General features: G+C 41.5%; 1 protein-coding gene across 1 annotated transcript in view; it reads left to right on the plus strand.

Moving 5' to 3' along the window:
• The first annotated feature begins 5,809 nt into the window (after window positions 1-5,809).
• Window positions 5,810-23,679, plus strand: part of ptpro (protein tyrosine phosphatase receptor type O) — a 98,475-nt gene continuing 80,605 nt past the window's right edge. Inside the window, exon 1 of the mRNA XM_085769918.1 lies at window positions 5,810-5,884. Coding sequence (XP_085626044.1) covers window positions 5,810-5,884 — 75 coding nt within the window. The remainder of the gene's footprint in view (window positions 5,885-23,679) is intronic.

Below are 23,679 nucleotides of genomic sequence, written 5' to 3' on the forward strand. Positions count from 1 at the left end.
CAAGACGCACGTTTTGATATATAATTTGTCCTGCAACTCTTCGAGTTGCAGGACTAGTAGCGAACCGAAAAAGCGTCCGGAAGATGAAGGAGAAGAATAATAAGAAAAAATCCACACAATAACAGTAGTGCCCGGGCTTCGCCCGGGCACTGGTCCCTGCAGCTATTTCATAGCTGTTGGGACCAGTGCCCGGTGCGATTGCCCGTGGCCCTAACTACTGAAATTAAAAACATTTAGAGTGTAATCATGTTTAAAAAGAGACATAAAGAAATGATTCTCCAGAGGTACATTGAATAATTCACACAAGGTGTTTGCTTACTTACTATTTGGATTAAAATGTGTAAAATGTTTAATTAGAACATATAGTTAAAATCAAAGGGGTAGGATTAGATAAATTTATACTTCTTCCTACTCCTTTTCGCTCATGTAAACTGCGTTGCTTATGAGATGTTGTGTATACATTTTTCTGTTCACTTATTATATTATTATTTTATCTTATTTTTTTAATGTCTTTTACACTGTCGTTTACATGATCGAAATAAAGATATCAATCAATCAATCAATCAATCAATCAATCAATCTGTTGGTTGTGTGTGTGAGTATGTGAAATGGTGTATGGTTTTAAATTCTGTATGCAGGATGTACAGCATTGATAAGTTTCCCTCTGGGGACATTAAAGTTTATTTTGATATTTTGATTGATTTTTGATTTTGATTTCTCCAGAGTGAATCTAATCTTCTGAGCACTGGCCCACATCTAAGTTTTCATTTTTATTTACTTTACATTAATAACTGGTTCTTCCTTTTAACCAGGTGTTACATACCAGTTACCAGTTACTGTGTGTGTGTGTGTGTGTGTGTGTGTGTGTGTGTGTGTGTGTGTGTGTGTGTGTGTGTGTGTGTGTGTGTGTGTGTGTGTGTGTGTTGCAGCTGTGACCAGCAGAGGGCGCCACACTCTCATGAATTGTCCTGAACAAACAGAGACACGTGAACGCAGCATCGATGGGAAACAACGTGTCAATAGAGACAAAACCAGACCATAATAAACAGCAAAAGTGTTAGTGTTTATTAATGTTTATTAATGCTTATTAATGTTCATTCATGTTTATTTGTATTTTCTGTGTATAAATCTAAATCATCACGTGTTCATAACATCGTGTTGCGTTCATGTGTGTAGGAATTTGTGATTATCTGACACTTTTTTACATTTTACTCAGAGTTTTATTGACTCTGGTTGTTTCTCTTTCTATAAAACAGTGAATTTCTGGTGTTTGCCTCAAAATGTTTTGTCCAATGGGGGTCCGTGGTCTAATTTGTGTCAGTTTTAGGGTCCTTGATATAAAAATTCTCACCACAAACTAAAACATTTTAGAAAAAAGTGGCAAAATTTCAAAAAAAAAAAAAAAAAAAAAAAACTGTTAAATTTGTTTTAGAAGGAAACTGGTAAAAATTCCTCAAAGAGAATCTAAGAAAAGTGGTAAAATTAAAAAAAAGAAAAAAAAAGAAAAGTCAAACAATAATTTTAAAAAAAGGTGGTAAGTAAAAATAGTAGCCTATATAGGTATTAAATAGTCAAAAGTTTTTTTTTAAATTGAGAAGAAACTGGAAACAATAATACCATTTTTGTTTGTGAGAATTCTTACCACTATTTTCTAGAAATGTTTAAACTTTTTTTGAGAAATGTTACCACTTTTTTTCCCCAGGAATTTCTCTATAATCTTTCAAAAATGTAGCTACGCCTAATTTAAACGTCCATTGATTGTTTCTGGTGTTGGCTTCAAAATGTTTTGTCCAATGGGGGTCCGTGGTCTAATTTGTGTCAGTTTTAGGTCCTTGATATAAAAAAAGTTTGAGAACCAGCGTCTATGTGAAACAAGTATGAAGGGTTTACCCAGGGCCGTTGTATCGGGGAGAAAGGTGATGATAACTCTAGGGGCCCAGCGCCCAGTGGGGCCCATAAAAAACCCCAGTAGTCTAATCTTTGTATTACTGATTTATTCTGCTTAAGACCCTGACTAATACTCATAGTAATGCTGCATTAGCATCAAAACAAAGTAGGCAAAATAAAAAATGATAATACATATGAAAAAAAGTGGGAAAGTCAGGGGGCTGGGGCCCACTTTAGTATTCTTTCAGGGGGCCCAGAATTCCTAGCAACGGCCCTGAGTTTACCACCTAAAAAGCAGTTTACCCACTACAAAACATTAGACGACACCACATGCTGTAATGCTGATGAAGGCAGGGCCGGCCGCTGGTATAAACCCTCTATGTGGTTGTTCAGGGCCACAGGCGTTAGGTGGGGGGCCACATGATCAGAAAGGTACCGGGGTTCATCAAGTCATTTAAACATCCTGAGGTCTGCACGTGCAGCTATGAGCTTTATATGTAATGTGAAGTCAATATTCAGCTTCTTTTATCTCACATTTGAGACATTTGGTGAAAATAGAACGGCAGAATGACAACATTTGTGCTCAAAAAGCAATCTGACAAAATGTCATTTTAGACTTGTTTTCTACACGTATCTATTACTGTATTCATATCCTATTTCAAGCACCAAAACAGTTCATTCTCATGACTGAAGGAGTGTTTTCACAAGGGATTTGACATTTTTCAAAAAGCAGACCTCAAATTTCCAGCATTTGTCCTAAATTATTTCTTTCTACAGTGTTCTAGGACAAACTGGCCTCAGTGTGCTTACAGCGGAGCTTCTAATATTTAGACATAAAACACTTGAGTATTGTTACATCTGCAAGTATCTTAAAAAGATACATTTAAGAAAATATGTAAAAGTTGAGAAAATGTCCTCAAACCTCAGAGGGAGTAAACATGTCTGTATTCAGTTTTAACCAGTGATTTGGTGTTTGTGCTTAGAGTGCAGGGCCACAAACAAAACAAGCAGCAGCAGCTTTTCTAGAAATGTTTCAACTTTTTTTCCCACTTTTTTTTTCCAGTTTCTAAAATTAAAAAAAATATTATTATCTTTAGAAATTTTACGACTTTTTCTGAGAAATTTAACCAGATTTTTCTAAAAAAAATAAAAAATTGCAAAATTTTACCTCTTTTCAAAAATTTTTTTTTACTGTTTTGTTTATGTTTTTGTGAGAATTTTTACCACTTTTTTCTAGAAATGTTTCAACTTTTTGGGAGAATTTTTACCACTTTTTCCCCAGAAATTTCTCTATAATCTTTTCTAAAATGTAGCTACGCCTAATTTAAACATATAGGCTATTGATAGTTTGTGTATTTCTGGTGTTTTGTCCAATGGGGGTCCGTGGTCTCATTTGTGTCAGTTTTCGGTCCTTGATATAAAAAAGTTTGAGGACCAGCGTCTATGTGATAAGAGTATGATATTTGGGGGGAAATTTCACCACTTTTCCTAGAATTTCTTTGAGAAATTTTTTACCAGTTTCTTGTAAAATTTTAATCTTTTTTCTTTTTTTCTTTAGAAATGTTTCCACTTTTTCTGAGATATTTTTACTATTTCTAGCAACGGCCCTGAGTTTACCACCTAAAAAGCAGTTTACCCACTACAGAACATTAGACTACACCACTATGGAGCTAGTTTTTACTATATACTATTTTTACTTTTACCACTTTCTTTTATTATTGTTTGACTTTTTTGGGGGGAAATTTCACCACTTTTCCTAGAATTTCTTTGAGAAATTTTGACCAGTTTCTTCTAAAATTTGAATCTTTTAATTTTTTTATTTAGAAATGTTAGGCTACCACTTTCTCTGAGAAATTTTACCAGATTTTTCTAAAAAAAAAAAATTGCTTAAGTTTACCACTTCTTTCTAAAAATTTGTTTTAACTTTTTGGGAGAAATTGTACCACTTTTTTTTCCAGTTTCTTCTAAAAATTATTATCATTTTAGAAATTTTACCACTTTTTCTGAGAAATGTTAGGCTACTAGATTTTTGTAAAAAAAAAAAAAAAGAAATTGCAAAATTTTACCTCTTTTTTCAATTTTTTTTTTTATTTTCCTAGAATTTCTTTGAGAAATTTTTTACCAGTTTCTTGTAAAATTGTAATCTTTTTTATTTTTTTATTTAGAAATGTTACCACTTTTTCTGAGAAATTTTTACTATTTCTAGCAACGGTCCTGAGTTTACCACCTAAAAAGCAGTTTACCCACTACAAAACATTAGACTACACCACTATGGAGCTAGTTTTTACTATATACTATTTTTTACTTTTACCACTTTCTTTTATTATTGTTTGACTTTTTGGGGGGAAATTTCACCACTTTTCCTAGAATTTCTTTGAGAAATTTTGACCAGTTTCTTCTAAAATTTGAATCTTTTTATTTTTTTATTTAGAAATGTTAGGCTACCACTTTTTCTGAGAAATTTTACCAGATTTAAAAAAAAAAAAAACATTGCTAAATTTTACCACTTCTTTCTAAAATTTTGTTTTAACTTTTTGGGAGAAATTGTAGCCTACCACTTTTTTTCCAGTTTCTTCTAAAAATTATTATCATTTTAGAAATTTTACCACTTTTTCTGAGAAATGTTACTAGATTTTTCTAAAAAAAAAAAGAAATTGCAAAATTTTACCTCTTTTTTCAATTTTTTTTTATTTTCCTAGAATTTCTTTGAGAAATTTTTTACCAGTTTCTTGTAAAATTGTAATCTTTTTTATTTTTTTATTTTTTTTTTAGAAATGTTACCACTTTTTCTGAGAAATTTTTACTATTTCTAGCAACGGCCCTGAGTTTACCACCTAAAAAGCAGTTTACCCACTACTGAACATTAGATTACACCACTATGGAGCTATTTCCCTGACATTAAAAGTTGGCATTGAAAACAGAATTTGGCATTGTAATAAAAGTTGTATTGACACTGAAACAAGTATCGGCATTGAAAAATGTTGGAACACAGGCATAAAAAATACAATATTTAATTTAGCCCCTCCCCTCAGACCCTCCCCTCCACGCCAAAACCCTGACAGTAACTTGGCATTGAAAAAAAGAACATTGAAACAGAAAAAACAACAACTGAAAACCAGTGAGACTGGGGGGGAAAATGCAGTGTAAAAAAACACACTGAAAAAGATGGACATAAAGAAGAAATCTGAAGACTGACATTGAAAACTACATGATAATATCTCTTTTTTAAAAATCCAAATTAAATATTGTATTTTTTATGCCTGTGTTCCAACATTTTTCAATGCCGATACTTGTTTCAGTGTCAATACAACGTTTATTACAATGCCAAATTTTATTTTCAATGCCAAAAATTGTTATTACAATGCCACATTCTGCAAAATGCAAACTTTTAATGTCAGGGAAATGGCTCCATACACCACATGCTGTAATGCTGATGAAGATGAGGATGAAGACGGGGGGAGGGGGAGCTGCAGGGCGGGGCTAGCAGCAGCAGCAGCAGCAGCAGCAGCAGCAGCAGCTTTAACAGCAGCCTGAGCAGCAGCAGCAGCAGCAGCTTCATCTCAGCTCGTCAGGCCGCGCCATGGCCCCCGCAGCTCGGCCTCTTCCCTCGCAGCGCGGCCGCGTCGAGCTGCGGTAACCACACGGTGCTGATGAAGACGAAGATGAAGCAGATGAAGATGATGGAGCGGCGTTAGAGCAGCGGAACAGACGCAGACGGAGAGGAGCGGAGAGGAGGAGAGAGGAGAGGAGGAGAGGAGAGAGGAGGAGAGGAGGAGTGATGCTGCAGAGGAGGAGGAGGAGGAGGAGAAGGCGCCATTGTTTGGATGCGCCGCCGCGGACCGAGAGCAGAAAGCAGCCGGAGCTCCGAGCCTCACCCAGACCCAGACCCAGACCCAGACCCAGACCCAGCAGCAGCAGCAGCATGTCCCCCTGCTTCCCCTTCCCCCCGCGGCTGCTGCTGCTGCTCCCCGCGCTCTGCCTGCTCGGCCTGGCCCAGGTAAGGAGCTCCGACCCGGGGTAGTGTTGCTCTAACGCCGCTTCATGTCGCTCCGCTGCTGCGTCTTTGTTCAGACTGAACTAACCATCCAATCACAGCACACACATCTCTACATTTATACATACTTTATTGTCATTGTGTAGGCTACTTTGTGTGTACAACGGAATTCAAAATGCACAGTCAGATAGATAGAATAGAATAAATAAATAGATAAATAGGCCTAAATACTAAAACATCCTTCACTCTCTGATCCACATTCTGAAGCATCACGCAACTTCCATTTCAGTTCGATATTAGTCACGGTGGAGACAGAGTGTGTGTTTGTGTTTGTGCATGTGTAGGCAATGTGTGTGTGTGTGTGTGTGTGTGTGTGTGTGTGTGTGTGTGTGTGTGTGTGTGTGTGTGTGTGTGTGTGTGACGGTCGCAGGCAGCGAGCAGCTCGTCCTGTCCCGGGTGAAAGTGGGTCAGTCGGCGGCTTCAGAGGCTCCGGCTGCAGCTGCACGCGCGTCTGTCAGCATCACCGAGCATCACACACACACACACACACACACACACACACACACACACACACAAACAGCGGTGACACACAGTGAGGAAGAGGAAGAGGAGGAGGAAGAGGAGAAGGCTGCTCTTCCTCGTGGTGTTTTACCTGCTCAGGTGTGACGTCCTGCTCCACGTCACAGGTTCTGCTGCTGTGACGTCACGTGGTTTCGGTTCACACAGAGCAGCTGGATGATGATCGACACGTGTGTTGGCTGTCAAAATAAAACAAAATTAAAGCCCCAGTTGTTGTTTTACAGAAGGAAACCTGCTTCCTGTTATTGATTCATAGATTATTGATCGATTTTTTTTTTTATAAGAGATAGAAATCCTAAATATTTTTCTCTTTTTGTTTTTGAGAGCTGGAAATATTTAGTTCTGTTCATTTGAAATATCACAGATGATGATGAATCTTTAGCTGCTCGGTTTCTGCAGGTTTCACCAACTCAGATTTAAGACTTTAAAGTAGAAGTAAGTGATATATTTGTGTTAAAGGGATAGTTCACCCTAGAATGATATTTCGCTCATTATCTACTCACCCTCATGTTGACTAAGGGCTGGAAGAAGTTTCAGAGTCCACCGTCCCTTCTCTGAGTTACAGGGGGTCTCGGCGTAGCAGTGCATGTCCATATAACGGTTGCAAAGGGACACCGGAGCTCTTCGTAAAAAAACACACACAAAAAAACATCCAAATACCTCCATGCTGCTCGTATGTAATGTCCGTCTTGTGCTGAAGCCCCAAATTGCGTAATTGTCCCGAAAAAAATTAAATAAGTCTATATTTTAAGCTTGTTTGTAGCGGAAGCTTCTCGAAGCTCCTCTTCCTGGTCCGTCCAAATCTCGCGTGATTTGCGCCGGCGTCAGCATGCGTCAGTGCGGTTACTGCGAATCACGCGAGATTTGGACGGACCAGGAAGAGGAGCTTCGAGAAGCTTCCGCTACAAACAAGCTTAAAATATAGACTTATTTAATTTTTTTCGGGACAATTACGCAATTTGGGGCTTCAGCACAAGACGGACATTACATACGAGCATCATGGAGGTATTTGGATGTTTTTTTGTGTGTGTTTTTTTACGAAGAGCTCTGGTGTCCCTTTGCAACCGTCATATGGACATGCACTGCTACACCGAGACCCCCTGTAACTCAGAGAAGCCACGGAGGAATCTGAAACTTCTTCCAGCCCTTAGTCAACATGAGGGTGAGTAGATAATGAGCGAAATATCATTCTAGGGTGAACTATCCCTTTAATATAAGTCTTAAATAGTTGTATCTTCCGACAGCAATCACTTCTATAGAGTGTTTGGTCTGAAACACGGGTCTGTCAGTCACTCTGCTCTGCTCTGAGCCCAGGAGAAAACTTTCCTTGTATCCTACAACCTTTATCCAATGAGGAGAGAGAACGGCATAAAGGGGCAGTCCTCTCTGTGTGTGCAGCCAAGGGATGCGCCTGAATGTGGCGACGTAGGGACGAGGACCAATAGATCCATGACGAGGGCGGGGGCTGCTAACTCCATCTGCTGACAAGACGTTATGGTGCGTTCAGGGCAACTCGTAACTCGTATTTTTCCGACCTGTGAAGTGGTACCAGTTCGATCTGGTACGAGTTCACGGGTCAGAAGTTACGAGTGGCCGTTATAGTGACTTTCACAGGTAAAACAGGTCGGAGAAACACGAGTGGGTTGTCTGGAACGCTACAAAGTCGTAAGTCGTGACTTGAAGCTGTAATTTACGGTTTCAAAAGCCTGCCTGGAACGCAGCATTAGCCAAAACCACCGGATCGCTTACTTCTGCTTTAAGACCGTACAAAGCGTACAAAAGAAATGCAGAGTCACAAAATGACTTGCAAAGTGAACTGGCTGAAATAGGCGAAGTTGTAGTTGTAGTAAAGCAGATAAAGCAGAATGAAGTGTCGCGGGAGCATCTTATTTAGCATTTGAGGTAGAAAATTAAGACCTGTTTAAAACAGTTGAGGCTCCCAGTTTAAGGGATAGTTCACCCAAAATTGAAATGTCCCTCATTATCTCCTCCCCCTCATGTGGACTAAGGTGCTGGGAGAAGTTTCAGAGTCCTCCGTGGCTTCTCTGAGTTACAGGGGGTCTCGGCGTAGCAGTGCATGTCCATATGACGGTTGAGAATGGATACCAACTGTCTTCGTAACAAAAAGACACACCAAAAAACATCCAAATACCTCCATGCTGCTCGTATGTAATGTCCGTCTTGTATTGAAACCCCCGAAATGAGAAATTGTTCCGAAAAAAATTAAATAAGTCTATACGAAGACAGCTGGTATCCGTTTGCAACCGTCATATTGACATGCACTGCTACGCCGAGACCCCCTGTAACTCAGAGAAGCCACGGAGGACTCTGAAACTTCTCCCAGCCCTTAGTCCACATGAGGGGGAGGAGATAATGAGTGAAATTTGAATTTTGGGTCAACTATCCCTGTAAGTATTGTGTTCAAGTCTTAATTTTCTACCTCAAATGCTCAATAAGATGCTCCCGCGACACTTCATTCTGCTTTATCTGCTTTACTACAACTACAAACCAGCCCAACACACAACTTCTCCTATTTCAGCCAGTTCACTTTACAAGTCATTTTGTGACGCTTTGTACGGTCTTAAATTTCATTCATAATGGTCTTATAAAGGTCTTAAAGTCTTAAATCTGAGTTGGTGAAACCTGCAGAAACCGAGCAGCTAAAGATTCATCATCATCATCATCATCATCTGTGATACTGCAAATGAACAGAACTAAATATTTTCAGCTCCCAAAAACAAAAAGAGAAAATGATGAGATGATGAGTGAAATTTGAATTTTGGGTGAACTATCCCTAAGACTTTTTAAGGCCTAAAATCTTGATTTTCTAATTCTGGGGTTTGTTGAAACCGTGTGAAACAGTCCAGGTGTGGCGGTGTGTTCAGGTGCAGCAGAGCAGCTGGTTTATTCCAGCGTCAGAGCAGCGTGGTGGTGAAGCAGCAGCTGCTCTGACTCATCTCATCTCGTCTCATCTGGGTTTCAGTGAATCTCAGGTGAGTTTCCTGTCGGATATGAACCAGCTGCAGGTCTCATCTTCTGTTTCCTGTGTGGAGCTTTTATCTGATCCAGGTCCAGTTTCTAATTTCCTGTTTGGGAGGAGAGAGATGAGCTGGCTGGTCTGAGATCTGAGGTTATTGATCTGATCGGTAGCTTATAGCTTCACGTCGTCGCTCTGAGTCTGAGACAAACACAGTTAATGAGTCTGAGAGACAGAGACACAGAGACTTTAGCAGCAGCTTTTCTCTCTTATCGTTAAACTCAACTCAGAGATGATGTTTTCTTATTACATTTATTTATTTAGTAAAGGAGATTTACAACATACAGTGTTGTGAACAGACCCAAAGAAACGGCCTATTTTCACGGCCTAAAAGAGGTTTTACCTGAAAAATAATACACAGTTTAGTGTTGTGACGTTCACGAACGAACCGATTCTATTGAACGGCTCGTTAACATGAACGATGGGAACCGACTCGCAGCTGGGAACCGTTCTTTTTTTTCTTTTTTACATCTCTGTGTGTTCATAGCAGTCAATTGAAGCTGCTCCACCGGCCACGTAAGTGGCGCGCACCCGTGCGGGCGTTGTTGTTTTGCACAGCTGGTCTATTTTATTTCCTCAATGCGCCGCTATGCAGCCCTCCAACAGGTAAAAACTACATAGAACAGCGGTCTTAATATTTACAATGAATCCATTTCAGACGTTAAAATTTAGTCCACACATATCAAATGAGGTTATAATCAATATTTCAGAATAATTCAAACTCAGATATTAGTGGGATATCTAATTTTATATTATTGAGTAACCACCAGGCTGGCTTCTTAAAACTTAATAAATATAAAAATCAGTCAAATGAGCCAGTTTTTTGAACGGCTCTTTGAAAGGAACGGCTCACCAAGATCCGGCTCCCCTCAAAGAGCCATAAATCCCATCTCTAACACAGTTCCATTGTTCACTATAATATAATTTTTTCCAGCCCTTCAAAGTGCAGGAAAAACACAGTTTTTATTTGGACCTAACCAACTGCTGATCGGCGGGTGCGGGTTGTATCTCCTAAAGACATAACAGATGACACATTCACTTTACATTTTTAATAATATATCTCTCTCTCTTATCGTTAAACTCAACAGTCAGATTTACTCAGAGATGATGTTTTCTTATTACATTTATTTATTTAGTAAAGGAGATAGTGTCATGCAAAAATGTGTCCCCCCCCGGTCCAAATGTCTGTTAAAGGGATAGTATCATTTCTTTAAAAGTGGGGTTGTATGATCTCCAAATACTTTAATTGCAGTAGAAGACTCTCTACACTCCTCCCGTTAGCAACGCCAGCCCATAATAGCCCTGCCCAGAGATTTACAACATACAGTGTTGTGAACAGACCCAAAGAAACGGCCTATTTTCACGGCCTAAAAGAGGTTTTACCTGTAAAAAAATACACAGTTGCATTGTTCAGGTAAAACCTCTTTTAGGCCGTGAAAATAGGCCGTTTCTTTGGGTATTTGTAGATCATACAACCCCACTTTAAAAAATGATACTATCCCTTTAATGTGAACAGTTCATCAGGTGGAAGATGAAATGATCTCCTAAAGACATAACAGATGACACATTCACTTTACATTTTTAACAATATATTTCCATCTTTTCCATGTCATACATATCTTGTCTTGTTATCTGACGTATCTGGTAAACTCGACAACGCGCTCCAGTGTGTTGAATGAACTGCAGCAACAGTTTTGGCCACAATAACCTTGTTTCCAACTTTCCAACTATTCTTCTAACTTGTCTGTTTTGGACACAGCAGTGAATCAATTCATTGACATGTGACAGTGAAGTTTTGCTGTGAAATGAGATGAAAACAGCAGAAGAAGCTTTTCCTTTTCCTTCTCCTACCGACCTCCATTAACTCGTCCATTACAACATAAAACACAAAGGTTGCAGGGTCAGACCCACTTCCCTTTAATGCATCGCCTTCAAGCTTTTCCACCGTTTCTTTATCTGGTTGACAGTCCGGTTGAATCCGGCTTCCCTTAACTTTTCATAGGTTACACCTGTTTAAACTGTTCATTTCCTTTCGGACATCGAGACGTTCAACGATCCTATGTTCTTTTAAAATGACCTAGTTCTGCTGCTGCTCCCTCCATGTTTCTGTCCTTTATGGAAAACCGTAAACTCGTCACGTTGCATGGGACTCACATGGACAGTAAGGCGAGGCAAGGCAGTTTTATTTGTAGGCTATAGCTCGTTTTTACGAACAGTTTGTGTCAAAGGGCTTCACATGGCATCATAACAACATCCTCCTAGTAGGACTACTGTGATTAACCGTTTACAGAGATAAATCGGAAAGAAACTTCTTTCTAAATGAACCTGTTTGGATTAAAATTTTCCAGTCGACGTGTTCACATGACGCAGTTTTATTCAGATCGACATTTATTCCTATTTTATTCAGATTATTTGAGTCCATGTGAACATGTCCACTCTGACCTACAGCTCCTTTAAGAAACATTGATCCTGTTGAATCTGTGTCGCCTTTAGCTGCTGAGCTAATGTGACATTAGCTTAGGCTACTTTAGCCACATTACATAAACATCATATAAGTTTTAGCTAAAGTTAGCCTACATTAGCTTAATGTAGGTAGGCGTAGCTATAGCCAAAGACAGTTTATAAATAATAGAGTATCTTTGCTATAGCCTACGCGCACTGTAGCTGACACACATTAATCAGTGTTAGCTTAGTTCAGCTGCTCTAATATTAGCTTACTTCAGCCAAGGTTATAAACATCCATTAGCTTCACTGTTGTGTTACTTTACTTAATCTGTATCTTACTAAATCACCTTACTTCTGCTTTTACGTTAGGCTAGCTTTAGGCTAGCTTTAGCACTGCCCAAAAAACCTGTTTAAACCCGCTAGCGATCGGTTTCTGGCGGCGGCGGGAACGTGTCACCGACCCGCGTCAAACCACTCTGCAAGGTTTTAATCGGCTCGGCTCCGTCCGATCGACTTGCAGAGGGAACGTTAGACGTAGGTCAGTCGTTAACTCGTCATGCTCGCCAGCTAACAGCTAACAGCTAGCAGCTAACAGCTAACAGCTAACACTGAGTTAGTAGCTGTAACTGTGCGTTCACACCAAAAGCTTCCAAAGCGTCAAAAACCCTCGAGGGTTAGGCTACTTAGCTTCAGACAAGACAGCTTCCAAAACGGCGAATATTTTCAGCCACTTTGGACTCGCTCGTCACGTGACTGACGACAAAGTTCGATCACGCTGGTCATTGGGGAGCTGAAATACAAAAAAAAAAGAAGAAAAAGGAGCCGAAGGCCGTCTCTATTCTGACTGGTTGCTGCCGAACCGCGTCATAGCTGATTACCAGTTGCCAGTTGAGGCTTTGGTCGCTCAGTGTCAGCGGCTCTCATTGAAAATGAATTGAGTTCCGGCGTTTTGACGCTTTGGAAGCTTTTGGTGTGAATTTCAAAGGAGGTTAAATTGAAAGCAACTGGACTTTTATTATTTATTATTTGTTAGTTATTTGTCTAGGAAGACGTTTCACCTTCATCCAAGAGGCTTCATCAGTTCATGTTCATCTGACCAGGTTGGGACTGGTCCAACTATCTGGTGTGGAGACTCACTATTTACCCTCTTGTGTGGGCGTTCACAAGGGTGATGATGTCACTGGTTCCCTTTTGTGCTCCAAGTGCCAACGACAGTCATTTGAGTGACTGTCTTTGATGGACGGTTGGTTTCGACTTCGTTAGTGCCCTATGTTGTTATAACGACAGTCGTTGGAGTCACTTGCCACTTTTCACAAGTGGCAAGTGCCTCCAACGACTGTCGTTGGCACTTGGAGCACAAAAGGGAACCAGTGACATCATCACCCTTGTGAACGCCCACACAAGAGGGTAAATAGTGAGTCTCCACACCAGATAGTTGGACCAGTCCCAGCCTGGTCAGATGCTACATGAACTGATGAAGGTGAAACGTCTTCTAGACAAATAACTAAGTCCAGTTGCTTTTGATTTAACCTCCTTTGAAATACTATGACCTGGACAAATGAGAATATGCACCGGCTTTTGGTGTGAACGCAGCAGTCAGACGTTCTTCATTCTGCTGAGTGAAGCTGCGTGTCGTCTGACAGACGGACTGAAGCCAAACACTCTGATTAAAGTCTCATTAACTCATGTTGTTGACCAGACAGAGACAGAGGTGAATCTCAGCAGCTGTCGCTCACACACACACACACACACACACACACACACACACACACACAGGAAGTGACATCAGTGTGTGTGTGTGTGTGTGTGTGTGTGATTTGTGACGCTGCTTCACATGTTTCCTTCAACACAAAGAGACGAGTGTGTGTCAGTGTGTGTGTGTGTGTGTGTGTGTGTGTGTGTGTGTGTGTGTGTGTGTGATCTGTGCTGCCGCTGGTTTTCATGCTGATTAGTGATAATGATCTGATTAGCACCATGTGAGCTCATTAAAGGGATAGTTCACCCAAAATTCAAATTGCACTCATTATCTACTCCCCCTCATGTCGTGTGCAGGGCCGTCGTATAGGGGAGAAAGGTGATGATAACTCTAGGGGCCCAACGCCGAGTAGGGCCCACAAAAACCCCAGTAGTCTAATCTTTGTATGAATTATTCTGCATAAGACCCTGACTAATACTCATAGTAATGCTGCATTAGCATCAAAACAAAGTAGGCTAAATAAAAAATGATAATACATACGTAGACTAAGAAAAAAAGTGGAAAAATCAGGGGCCCACTTTAGTATTCTTTCAGGGGCCCAGAATTCCTAGTAACGGCCCTGGTCGTGTGAGTAGATAATGAGTGCAATTAGAATTTTGGGTGAACTATCCCTTTAAGGCTTCGGCTGCTGCAGGGAAACGTATGGAGACAGAGACAGAAACAGTCGTGAAGCAGCAGCACCGAGGGGATTAAACCTGACGAGTCCAGACGCTGGAAACCAGGTTAAACAAACAGGAACAGCAGGTGTGGCCGTCGCCATGGAGACGTGATGCTGCTTCGTGGCGTAAAACTGTTGTAGAGGGTTAACGGTTGTTTATGGAGCTACATTTGTGTCTTTATTTATTCAATCCCAAAAAATTTCACTTCAATGAAAAACTAAAAAAAACATTTAAATCAAAGAAAAAAAGATGATTTGAATGCAAAAAAAAAATATTGAGACCCAAAAATTGCATTCGAGCACTTTTTTCCTTTGATTGAAAAAGTTTTTCTTTGATTTAGTTGAGTTAGCTATTAGTTGATTGAAAATACTTTTTTGGATTAAAGTCATTTTTTTTGTATCTGGGCCATATTATGGGTAGGATATTGGTGTCTTTATTATTCAATGCAAAAACCTTTTCAATCAAAGAAAAAAAGGGTTCAAACACAATTAAAAAAAAAAAATTGAAGTGAAGTTTGTTTTGATTGAAAATATCTTTTTGGGTTAAATCAACTTTTTTTTGATTGAATAATAAAGACAGAAGGGTCATTCCGCCAAAAGAGTGCCATTTGCTCATTGTAACTCTTAAAAATTAAACTTCATTTTTCATTCCATTTCAGTATAGAATTTTTTAATATACACATTTACTCATTCAAAATGAGTACTGGTCAATCTCAGGCTACTTTATTTAATTTATTGCTGCTTTTATCATTGCATTTTTGAAGAAAAAGTAACAGCAATGAGGGTAACAGCAATGAGTTTTTAGCATAAAATCAGCAATTGTGTGAAATCTAGCCAAATAGCATCTATACTAATAGCCTGAGCACACAGAGCACATTCTGAGGATTTAACTGAATATTTTACTTTTGATATCAACAAACACTGTCTAGAGATAATGTAGGTAACAGGAATGAGTTTTAAGAGTGACGGACCCTGACATAGCTACAATATCATTCAATTTCAGGAAAAATAAATTACAGAATTTAATGTTGGTCTTCCCATGACTTTCAAAAGACCTAAATGATGTCACTTCCTGCTGAACATGTCACTGGTGGAATGTTCCAAAACTTTTAGAGTGTAGAATGTGTTTGGGTAAAACAGCACTGAGTGAAAACCTGGGGACGGGACTAAAATGTGAATTTTAACCAAAATATAATTAGGTTTTAATTTAAAAAATGTTATATAAGTGTAGATATAATATAAAGTCACACTAATATGCAAAAAAAATGAGATTTTAGAAGGATTTTATTCATTATGCATTGTGGTAAACTATAGCGTTTGGCTCTGGGGACATGCAACAAAGGCTGTTTCAGTGCTTTGAAAGCCTTTTTATAGTAATTAAAAATTATATATCTTTAATTTCTACAGTGATTCATGTGTATGGTGCTTTGTTTATTAATTAAATGCAATTTATATTATATTATTACATGTTTTTATACATTTAATATGCTGGGGACAGAAATGGCACTCTTTTGGTGGAATCGCCCAGAAATGTAACTCCATAATTGCTCAGCTCGCTCATGTTCATCTCTTCAGCTTGGCAACAGCAGCTGTCAGACAGGAAGTGGGAGGAGCCAGAGGCGCTTTGGATGCAGCTGGAATCCACTGAGAACAACCCGTTCTTTCACAGATGTCTGTATTAAAGGAGAATTCCGGTCATTTTTGACCCCTAAATCGTTGTCCTGATGGTCACCCAGTGTTGGTTGGAGCAAAAAATGCGACTAAAATTGCTGCAGGCAAACCAGAGTTGCCATGGCTACCCGGCGCTAGCGATATTAGCCACAACACTAACCCATGGGGGCAATTCTTTCAACCACAACAAAGACTCAGAAAACAATCAGATATCTGTGGTACATGACTGGAATCCTTAGAGACACCACTGAACTCATATAGTGGAGAGTAGAAACAGTAGAAACTTTGTGTTTCTGCATGTAGCCTCTCACCTCAGATAGCCCAACTCTGAAACATCCCAGAAAGACATTACTATCCCATCACAAATAGTGGGGCGGATTAGCTGAACAATCGTTCACTTTGTGATAAAAGCATGAAATTTGGTGGATGTGTTGGTGAATATGTTTCAAACAAATCTGGATATTGGGCCACCTCAAAAGCGCCCCCTAGTGGCCGTGGCAGCCATTTGTTACGCGAATAAATGAATGATTAATATAAACTGCCCTTTCAATAATACCAACTGGTGATGTATTGTATATTGTTGGAAAGCCTGATTAGTCACCTTTACAACGAGGTACAGCTTGTAAGGATCGTGCATTCATGGAATGAGCAACGGGGCTAAACGTGTGGGTAGCGCCCCCCAACAATGTGCATCCCCTATGGGGCGGATTAGCTCAATAAATCACAAGAATTGTTTATTTAACAATTGTTTATTTTTGCTTGTTGCCCGGGTCAACTACAAGCAAAAATCTTAAGTAGACATCTTAAGGGTCCTTAAAAACCAAAAATGTTTGAAACATATCCACCAACACATCCACCAAATTTCATGCTTTTATCACAAAGTGAACGATTGGTGTAAAATATTGAGCTAATCCGCCCCACTAAGAGAGAAACTAACACTTTGTCCTTGTTGTGATGATTTCTTTACTAAATAAACGGTGGAGCAGAGCAGTGGTGATGTCCAAAATATCTCTGACCGTTTATTGTTGTAAAGAAATCATCACAACAAGGACAAAGTGTTAGTTTCTCTCTGTGATGGGATAGTAATGTCTTTCTGGGATGTTTCAGAGTGGGGGAAAACAAACCGTTTTTCCCATACACACTCATGCAAAAAGGCGGCATTTTAAACCTTTGTCAAACGCTTGTTCGCCGTCCTGTCTTAGTTTTAATCACATGTATATGCTGACAGAGAGCTATATTTTTAGAAACTCATCACGATCTGGGTCGATTGCTGTCCGTACATCTTAAAATATAAAGTTTTCACAGCCATAGCCTACACCGAGTCAGCAGGGTCGGCAACCTTCACTTCCGGTCAGAGCGTTACACGTTTGGAGAAGATGAGCGAAGTTCCGATATAAAAGTTCAGGTTGTGGTTTTTGAATTTATTTGCGGTGCAAAATAATACACAATAACTCAGGCAGTGTCTACGAGTGTCTAGAGCCGGCCGGCGGCGACTAAGAGAGCGTCAGAGCCGTGGGGGAAGACAAATATGACTGACTGTGAAATACCTAATATTTTTAAATGTACGGACAACAATCGACCCAGATCGTGATGAGTTTTCTAATATATAGCTCTCTGTCAGCATATACATGTGATTAAAACTAAGACAGGACGGCGAAAAAGCCTTTGACAAAGGTTTAAAATGCCGCGTTTTTGCATGAGTGTGTATGGGGGACACGGTTTGTTTTCCCCCACGGCCCTAACCGGAAGTGACGTTTCCTTGCTTGCCGACTGTGTCTATACCAGTCATACGTGCCTGAGGCGGAGTGATAGCCTACGCTGTGATAAGGCTTTAGAATAGTAGCCGTGGTATATGCTCATTATACCACGGTTAACAGCCAATCAGATCGCAGGATTTCACCTTTCCGTTTTATAAATAATAATATAATAATAATAATAATAGAGCAGCATCGTCAGACTGAACCATGTTTATATGAGATAAATAATCAGAGTTTGATCTCAGTCTTTAATCAATCAACTTAAAAACCTCCTTCAGTCTGACAGAGTGAAGCAACTGAACCGGTTTCTAACGCTGCTCTGAAGTTATTGATCAGCTCCTGACTTCCTGTCTGTGTGTGTGTGTGTGTGTCTCTGTGTGTGTGTGTGTGTGTGTGTGTGTTCAACCTGCAGAAACTGAATGTTCAGCTTCACCTTCTGCACCGATCGATCAGTGATCAGTGATAGTATTGATCACTGTTTCCAAACATCTGCACAGTAGCTAAATACAGTGTTGTGAAAACACCAAGAGATAGAGAGACGTCCTGCTGTTTGTTATTCAGTGTGTGTGTGTGTGTGTGTGTGTGTGTGTGTTTCTGTGTGTGTGTGTGTGTGTGTGTGTAGCGTCTGTCAGTGATTACACTCTCAGATTAGCAGCTCTGTCACATATGGAGATTAACACGACACTGATCTGATCCACAGCTGCTGCTTCATGTCTGACACACACACCTGGAACACACACACACACCTGGAACACACACACACACACACACACACACACATATATTCAATGTTTGGGGCGAGACTGAGCTTGGTGTGTGTGTGTGTTTCGCTAATGTAGCTAACTGTTAGCTCGTAGGCTAGCTACGTTCGGGAGCGTACCGATGTTCCCTGCTGTTGCCGGTCCATGGACTCTCTCTCAGGGCCGTAACCAAGGTGATGAAACTAGCGAGGTAGCCTACAAACCGTGCGAGCAAAAACTATTTGAGCACTTATTTATGAATAAAAAGTTAAATAAATAGTGTTTTAAACTGTGCAATTAGCCTACACAAATACACAATCACATAATGTTGTTACCTTTGGCTGTTGGCTGTTGCTTTAAGATTATTTTGTGTCAATCAAATTCACGTAGCCTAAAAGCTGGCTATAGGAAATATAGCTACTCAACAAAAATATTAGGCCTAACACTTTTTTGCTCCTCTTTTTCATGATCTGAACTCAAAGATCTAAAACAAAACAAAATCCTATATTTTTATAAAAAATCCCAGGAAATAGTAACCGACGTATTATTATCTGTATTATCTGGACTCTCTCTATCTGGCCTATCTAGTCTCTACCGGGTCTTTGTACTAAACTTAAAGCAGAAGTCAGCGATCCGGTGGTTTTGGCTAATGCTGCGTTCCAGGCAGGCTTTTGAAACCGTAAATTACAGCTTCAAGTCACAACTTACGACTTTGTAGCGTTCCAGGCAACCCACTCATGTTTCTCCGACCTGTTTTACCTGTGAAAGTCACTATAACGGCCACTCGTAACTTCCGACCCGTGAACTCGTACCAGATCAAACTGGTACGACTTCACAGGTCGGAAAAACACGAGTTACGGGCTGCCTTGAACGCACCATAACAGTCCTCGTCCCTACGTCACCACATTCAGGCGCATCCCTTGGCTGCACACACAGAGAGGACTGCCCCTTTATGCCGTTCTCTCTCCTCATTGGATAAAGGTTGTAGGATACAAGGAAAGTTTTCTCCTGGGCTCAGAGCAGAGCAGAGTGACTGACAGACCCGTGTTTCAGACCAAACACTCTATAGAAGTGATTGCTGTCGGAAGATACAACTATTTAAGACTTAGATTAACACAAAAATATCACTTACTTCTGCTTTAAACATACATTTCCAAATATTAGTACTTTTACTGGAGTTAATTCCTAGGAAGGCTGAAAAGTACTGGTTACTTTCAGGTCTTTTTCTAAAATCCTATTGGACAGCAGCTGTGTTTGTCTGTGAAGGAAACCCTAACCCCTAAAAGCAGCACATCAGTGCAGCTGAGCAGCAAAGAGTTCATTCTCACTAACAAGAGTTAAAAGCTCCTTACATTCATTTACAAACTATTAGAGTCATTCATTGATGTGGAGAATAAGACATTTACTCTGACTCTGACTTTGACTTACAGTACATTTAAAGGGATAGTTCAACATTTTTACTTGTAACAGAGTACATTTTGACCAGTAGTATTTGTACTCTTACTCAAGTACTGGGGTGGAGTACTCTGTCCATCTCTGCACACACACACACACACACACACACACACACACACACACACACACACACACACACACACACACACACACACACACACACAGGCCTGTTTCAGTAGAGCTGCTGATGAATGGAGGGTCTGACCCTGTGAATGAGAGCTGAACAGGGGTGTGTGTGTGTGTGTGTGTGTGTGTGTGTGTGTGTGTGTGTGATTGTGTGTGTGAGGGTGGGGGGTCAGGGGGCGTGGCCTTCAGGCAGCTGCCAACATTATTATGTAAACTCTAGTTTTTGTTTGTCTTTGTGTAGGTGTGTGTGTGTGTGTGTGTGTGTGTGTGTGTGTGTGTGTGTGTGTGTGTGTGTGTGTGTGTAGCAGTGAGGGGCCTTTGACAGCTCCAACCGGGGGGCGGGGGGGGGTGAGGGGGGGTTCAGAGTCCATTAGACTATGAATGAGGCTGATGAGGTCGACACACTGACTGGGCACAACACAACAGCTCTCTGTCCTCACACACACACACACACACGCTGAGGTCACAGTCGACCGTTGAGTCCTTCAGACTTTTATTCTGAAATAAAGTGTTTTGGGAAGTTTACACATTAAAACGTCTTGTGGTTATTCTGTATTAGATGTTTTGGGGGCGTGGCCCATAGAGAGATACACGTAGATGTCAGGCACGTCAACACGGCCGCCATCTTGGGCAGGGGTTTCATTCTGACCATAGACATAGTATATACGGGTTTCTGTGCAACGTCATGGCAGATGTGCGCGCGCAGCCAGGGGGCAGAAAGCCGGACATTTCTCATTGTTTACAAGCGGAGCAGAAAACGAAAAGGACAAGGAGCTGTTGTGCTGTTAACTGCACAAACCGGCAAAAGGATGGATGGAAACTGTAGAATAAACCGAGGGGATCTCATCCGTTTGCCAAAAAAAGAAGAAGATTTATGGCCTAACCCTAACCCAGGCCAGTCTTTTGCCCCCTGGTTGCGCGCGCACGTAGTATTGTTTGTACACAAGAAACCTGTCTATACGTCTGACCAGCAGTCAGACCCAGTCTTTGTAGAACACAAATCTATGTTGTATCATAAATATATGTCTGACATTTATAATAAACCTAACGGCTTGAAAATCGGTTGAATATTCAGTGAGTTGTGGTGATGTTAATGGTTGATAGACCTCTGATGCAGGAAGTAGACACGGCTTCCCCCTGACCAAGATGGCCGCCGCGTTGACGCATCGTTCCAATGGACAGCGCGTCAGAGGCGACATCTACGTGTAGCTATATATCTATGGCGTGGCCTTTGGTGTTGTCGTTATGGTTTTGGGGGCGTGGCCTGTGGTGTTGTTTTTAGGGGGCGTGGCCTGTGAAGTTGATGTTTTTGGGGCGTGGCCTGTGGTGTTGTTGTTAGGGGGCGTGGCCTATGAAGTTCATAGATATATATAGGCTACTGCTAGATGCTGCGTTCTGCTTCTCAGCGTACATCAATAGCGCCGCCATATAAACGTCTGACCAGCAGTCAGACCCTGTAGAACACATTTCAGTGTATTTATGCATGTGGGTGTGTGTCTGAGTATCTAAGTGTATGTTTAATACATAAAAACAAAAATTATAAAAAAGATCAAAAAAAATGTTTTGTTGTTGTATCATAAATATCTGTCTGACATTTATAATAAACCAAACGGCTTGAAAATCGGTTGAATATTCGGTGAGTTATGGTGATTTTAATGGTTGATAGACCTCTAGTGCAGGAAGTAGACACGGCTTCCCCCTGACCAAGATGGCCGCCGTGTTGACGTATTCCACTCAATAGAGCTGCCTGGGAACATCTAGTCAGTATATATATCTATGTATGAAGTTGTTGTTAGGGGGCGTGGCCTGTGGTGCTGTTGTTAGGGGGCGTGGCCTGTGGTGTTGTTGTTAGGGGGCGTGGTCTGTGATGTTGTTGTTAGGGGGCGTGGCCTGTGGTGTTGTTGTTAGGAGGTGTGGCCTGTGGTGTTGTTGTTAGGGGGCGTGGCCTTTGGTGTTGTTGTTAGGGGGCGTGGCCTGTGCTGTTGTTGTTAGGGGGCGTGGCCTGTGGTGTTGTTGTGGTACTTCCTGGAGGTTTCTTGTTCTGCATCATCAGCTGTTCCCACGGTTACTGTCGTGTCACGTATAGCGGCTCCTGTTGCCTAGCAACCTCAACAACACATCACTGTCATCTCTCTCTCTCTCTCTCTTCGTCCCTCAGGGTCGAGTTCTGTCTGTTACAGAACTCACCAGATGACTCATCAGGTTCATCATCACCACCTTCCTCCTCCTCCTCTTCCTCTTCTTTCTCTTTCTCCTCCTCCTCCTCTTCTTCCTCCTCTTCCTTCTTCTCCTCCTCTTCTTCCTCTTACTCTTCCTCTTTCTCCTCCTCTTTCTCTTCCTCCTCCCCCTCCTCTTCTTCCTCCTCCTCTTTCTCTTTCTCCTCCTCCTCCATCTCCCCCTCTTCCTTCTCCTCTTGCTCCTCTTCTTTCTCCTCCTCATCTTCCTTCTCCTCTTCCTCCTCTCCACCTCTTCCTCTTCCTCCTCCCCCTCCTCTTCTTCCTCCTCCTCTTTCTCTTTCTCCTCCTCCTCCATCTCCCCCTCTTCCTTCTCCTCTTGCTCCTCTTCTTTCTCCTCCTCATCTTCCTTCTCCTCTTCCTCCTCTCCACCTCTTCCTCTTCCTCCTCCCCCTCCTCTTCTTTCTCCTCCTCTTTCTCTTCCTCCTCCTCCTCTTTCTCTTTCTCCCCCTCTTTCTCCTCCTCCTCCACCTCCCCCTCTTCCTTCTCCTCTTGCTCCTCTTCTTTCTCCTCCTCATCTTCCTTCTCCTCCTCCTCCTCCTCCACCACCTCTTCCTCCTTCTCCTCCTCCTCTTTCTCTTCCTTTTCCTTCTTCTCCTCCTCTTTCTCCCCTCTTCCTCCTCCTCCTCTTCCTCTTTCTCCCCCTCTTTCTCTTCCTCCTCTTTCTCCTCCTCCTTCTCCTCCTCTTCCTCTTCTTTCTCCTCCTCCTCTTCCTCTTTCTCTTCCTCCTCCACCTCCCCCTCTTCCTTCTCCTCTTGCTCCTCTTCTTTCTCCTCCTCCTCTTCCTTATCTCTGTGTGTTGTTGTGTTCTCTGCTCTCTGTAACCGTGGCGATCCTGAGCTCAGGCTCCTCCCCCTCCCACCCCAAAATGTGTGTCTGGCCTGGCCTTTCATCTCTGTTACCGTGGCAACAGCCGAGCACCAATGAGCTGAATGAATGGATGTGGGTCTGGTGTTGCCACGGAGACGACGGCTCACAGAGCGTTTATAGAGGACCTGACCTTTGACCTCGTGGTTCAGAGGTGTGAACAGGAAGTAGCCCCTCCCCCTCCCCCTCCTCCTCCTTCTTACCCACAATGCTTCACTCCCACTCCTCCGTCTGTGGGCGAGCGTCAATCACCTCATTTAGAGAGAGAGAGAATGAATTTATTGTCCAGTGACCTCACACACAGAGAGCTGTGACCTCACTGGAGACAGACACACACACACACACACACACACACACACACACACACACACACACACACACACACACACACACACACACACACACACACACACACACACACACACACACACACACACACACACAGTGATGACTACATTTCCCATGATCCTCAG

This window comes from Trachurus japonicus, chromosome 23 (genome assembly GCF_045865225.1).
Source record: "Trachurus japonicus isolate A0001 chromosome 23, Traja_1.0".
NCBI classification, from domain to species: Eukaryota; Metazoa; Chordata; class Actinopteri; order Carangiformes; family Carangidae; genus Trachurus; species Trachurus japonicus.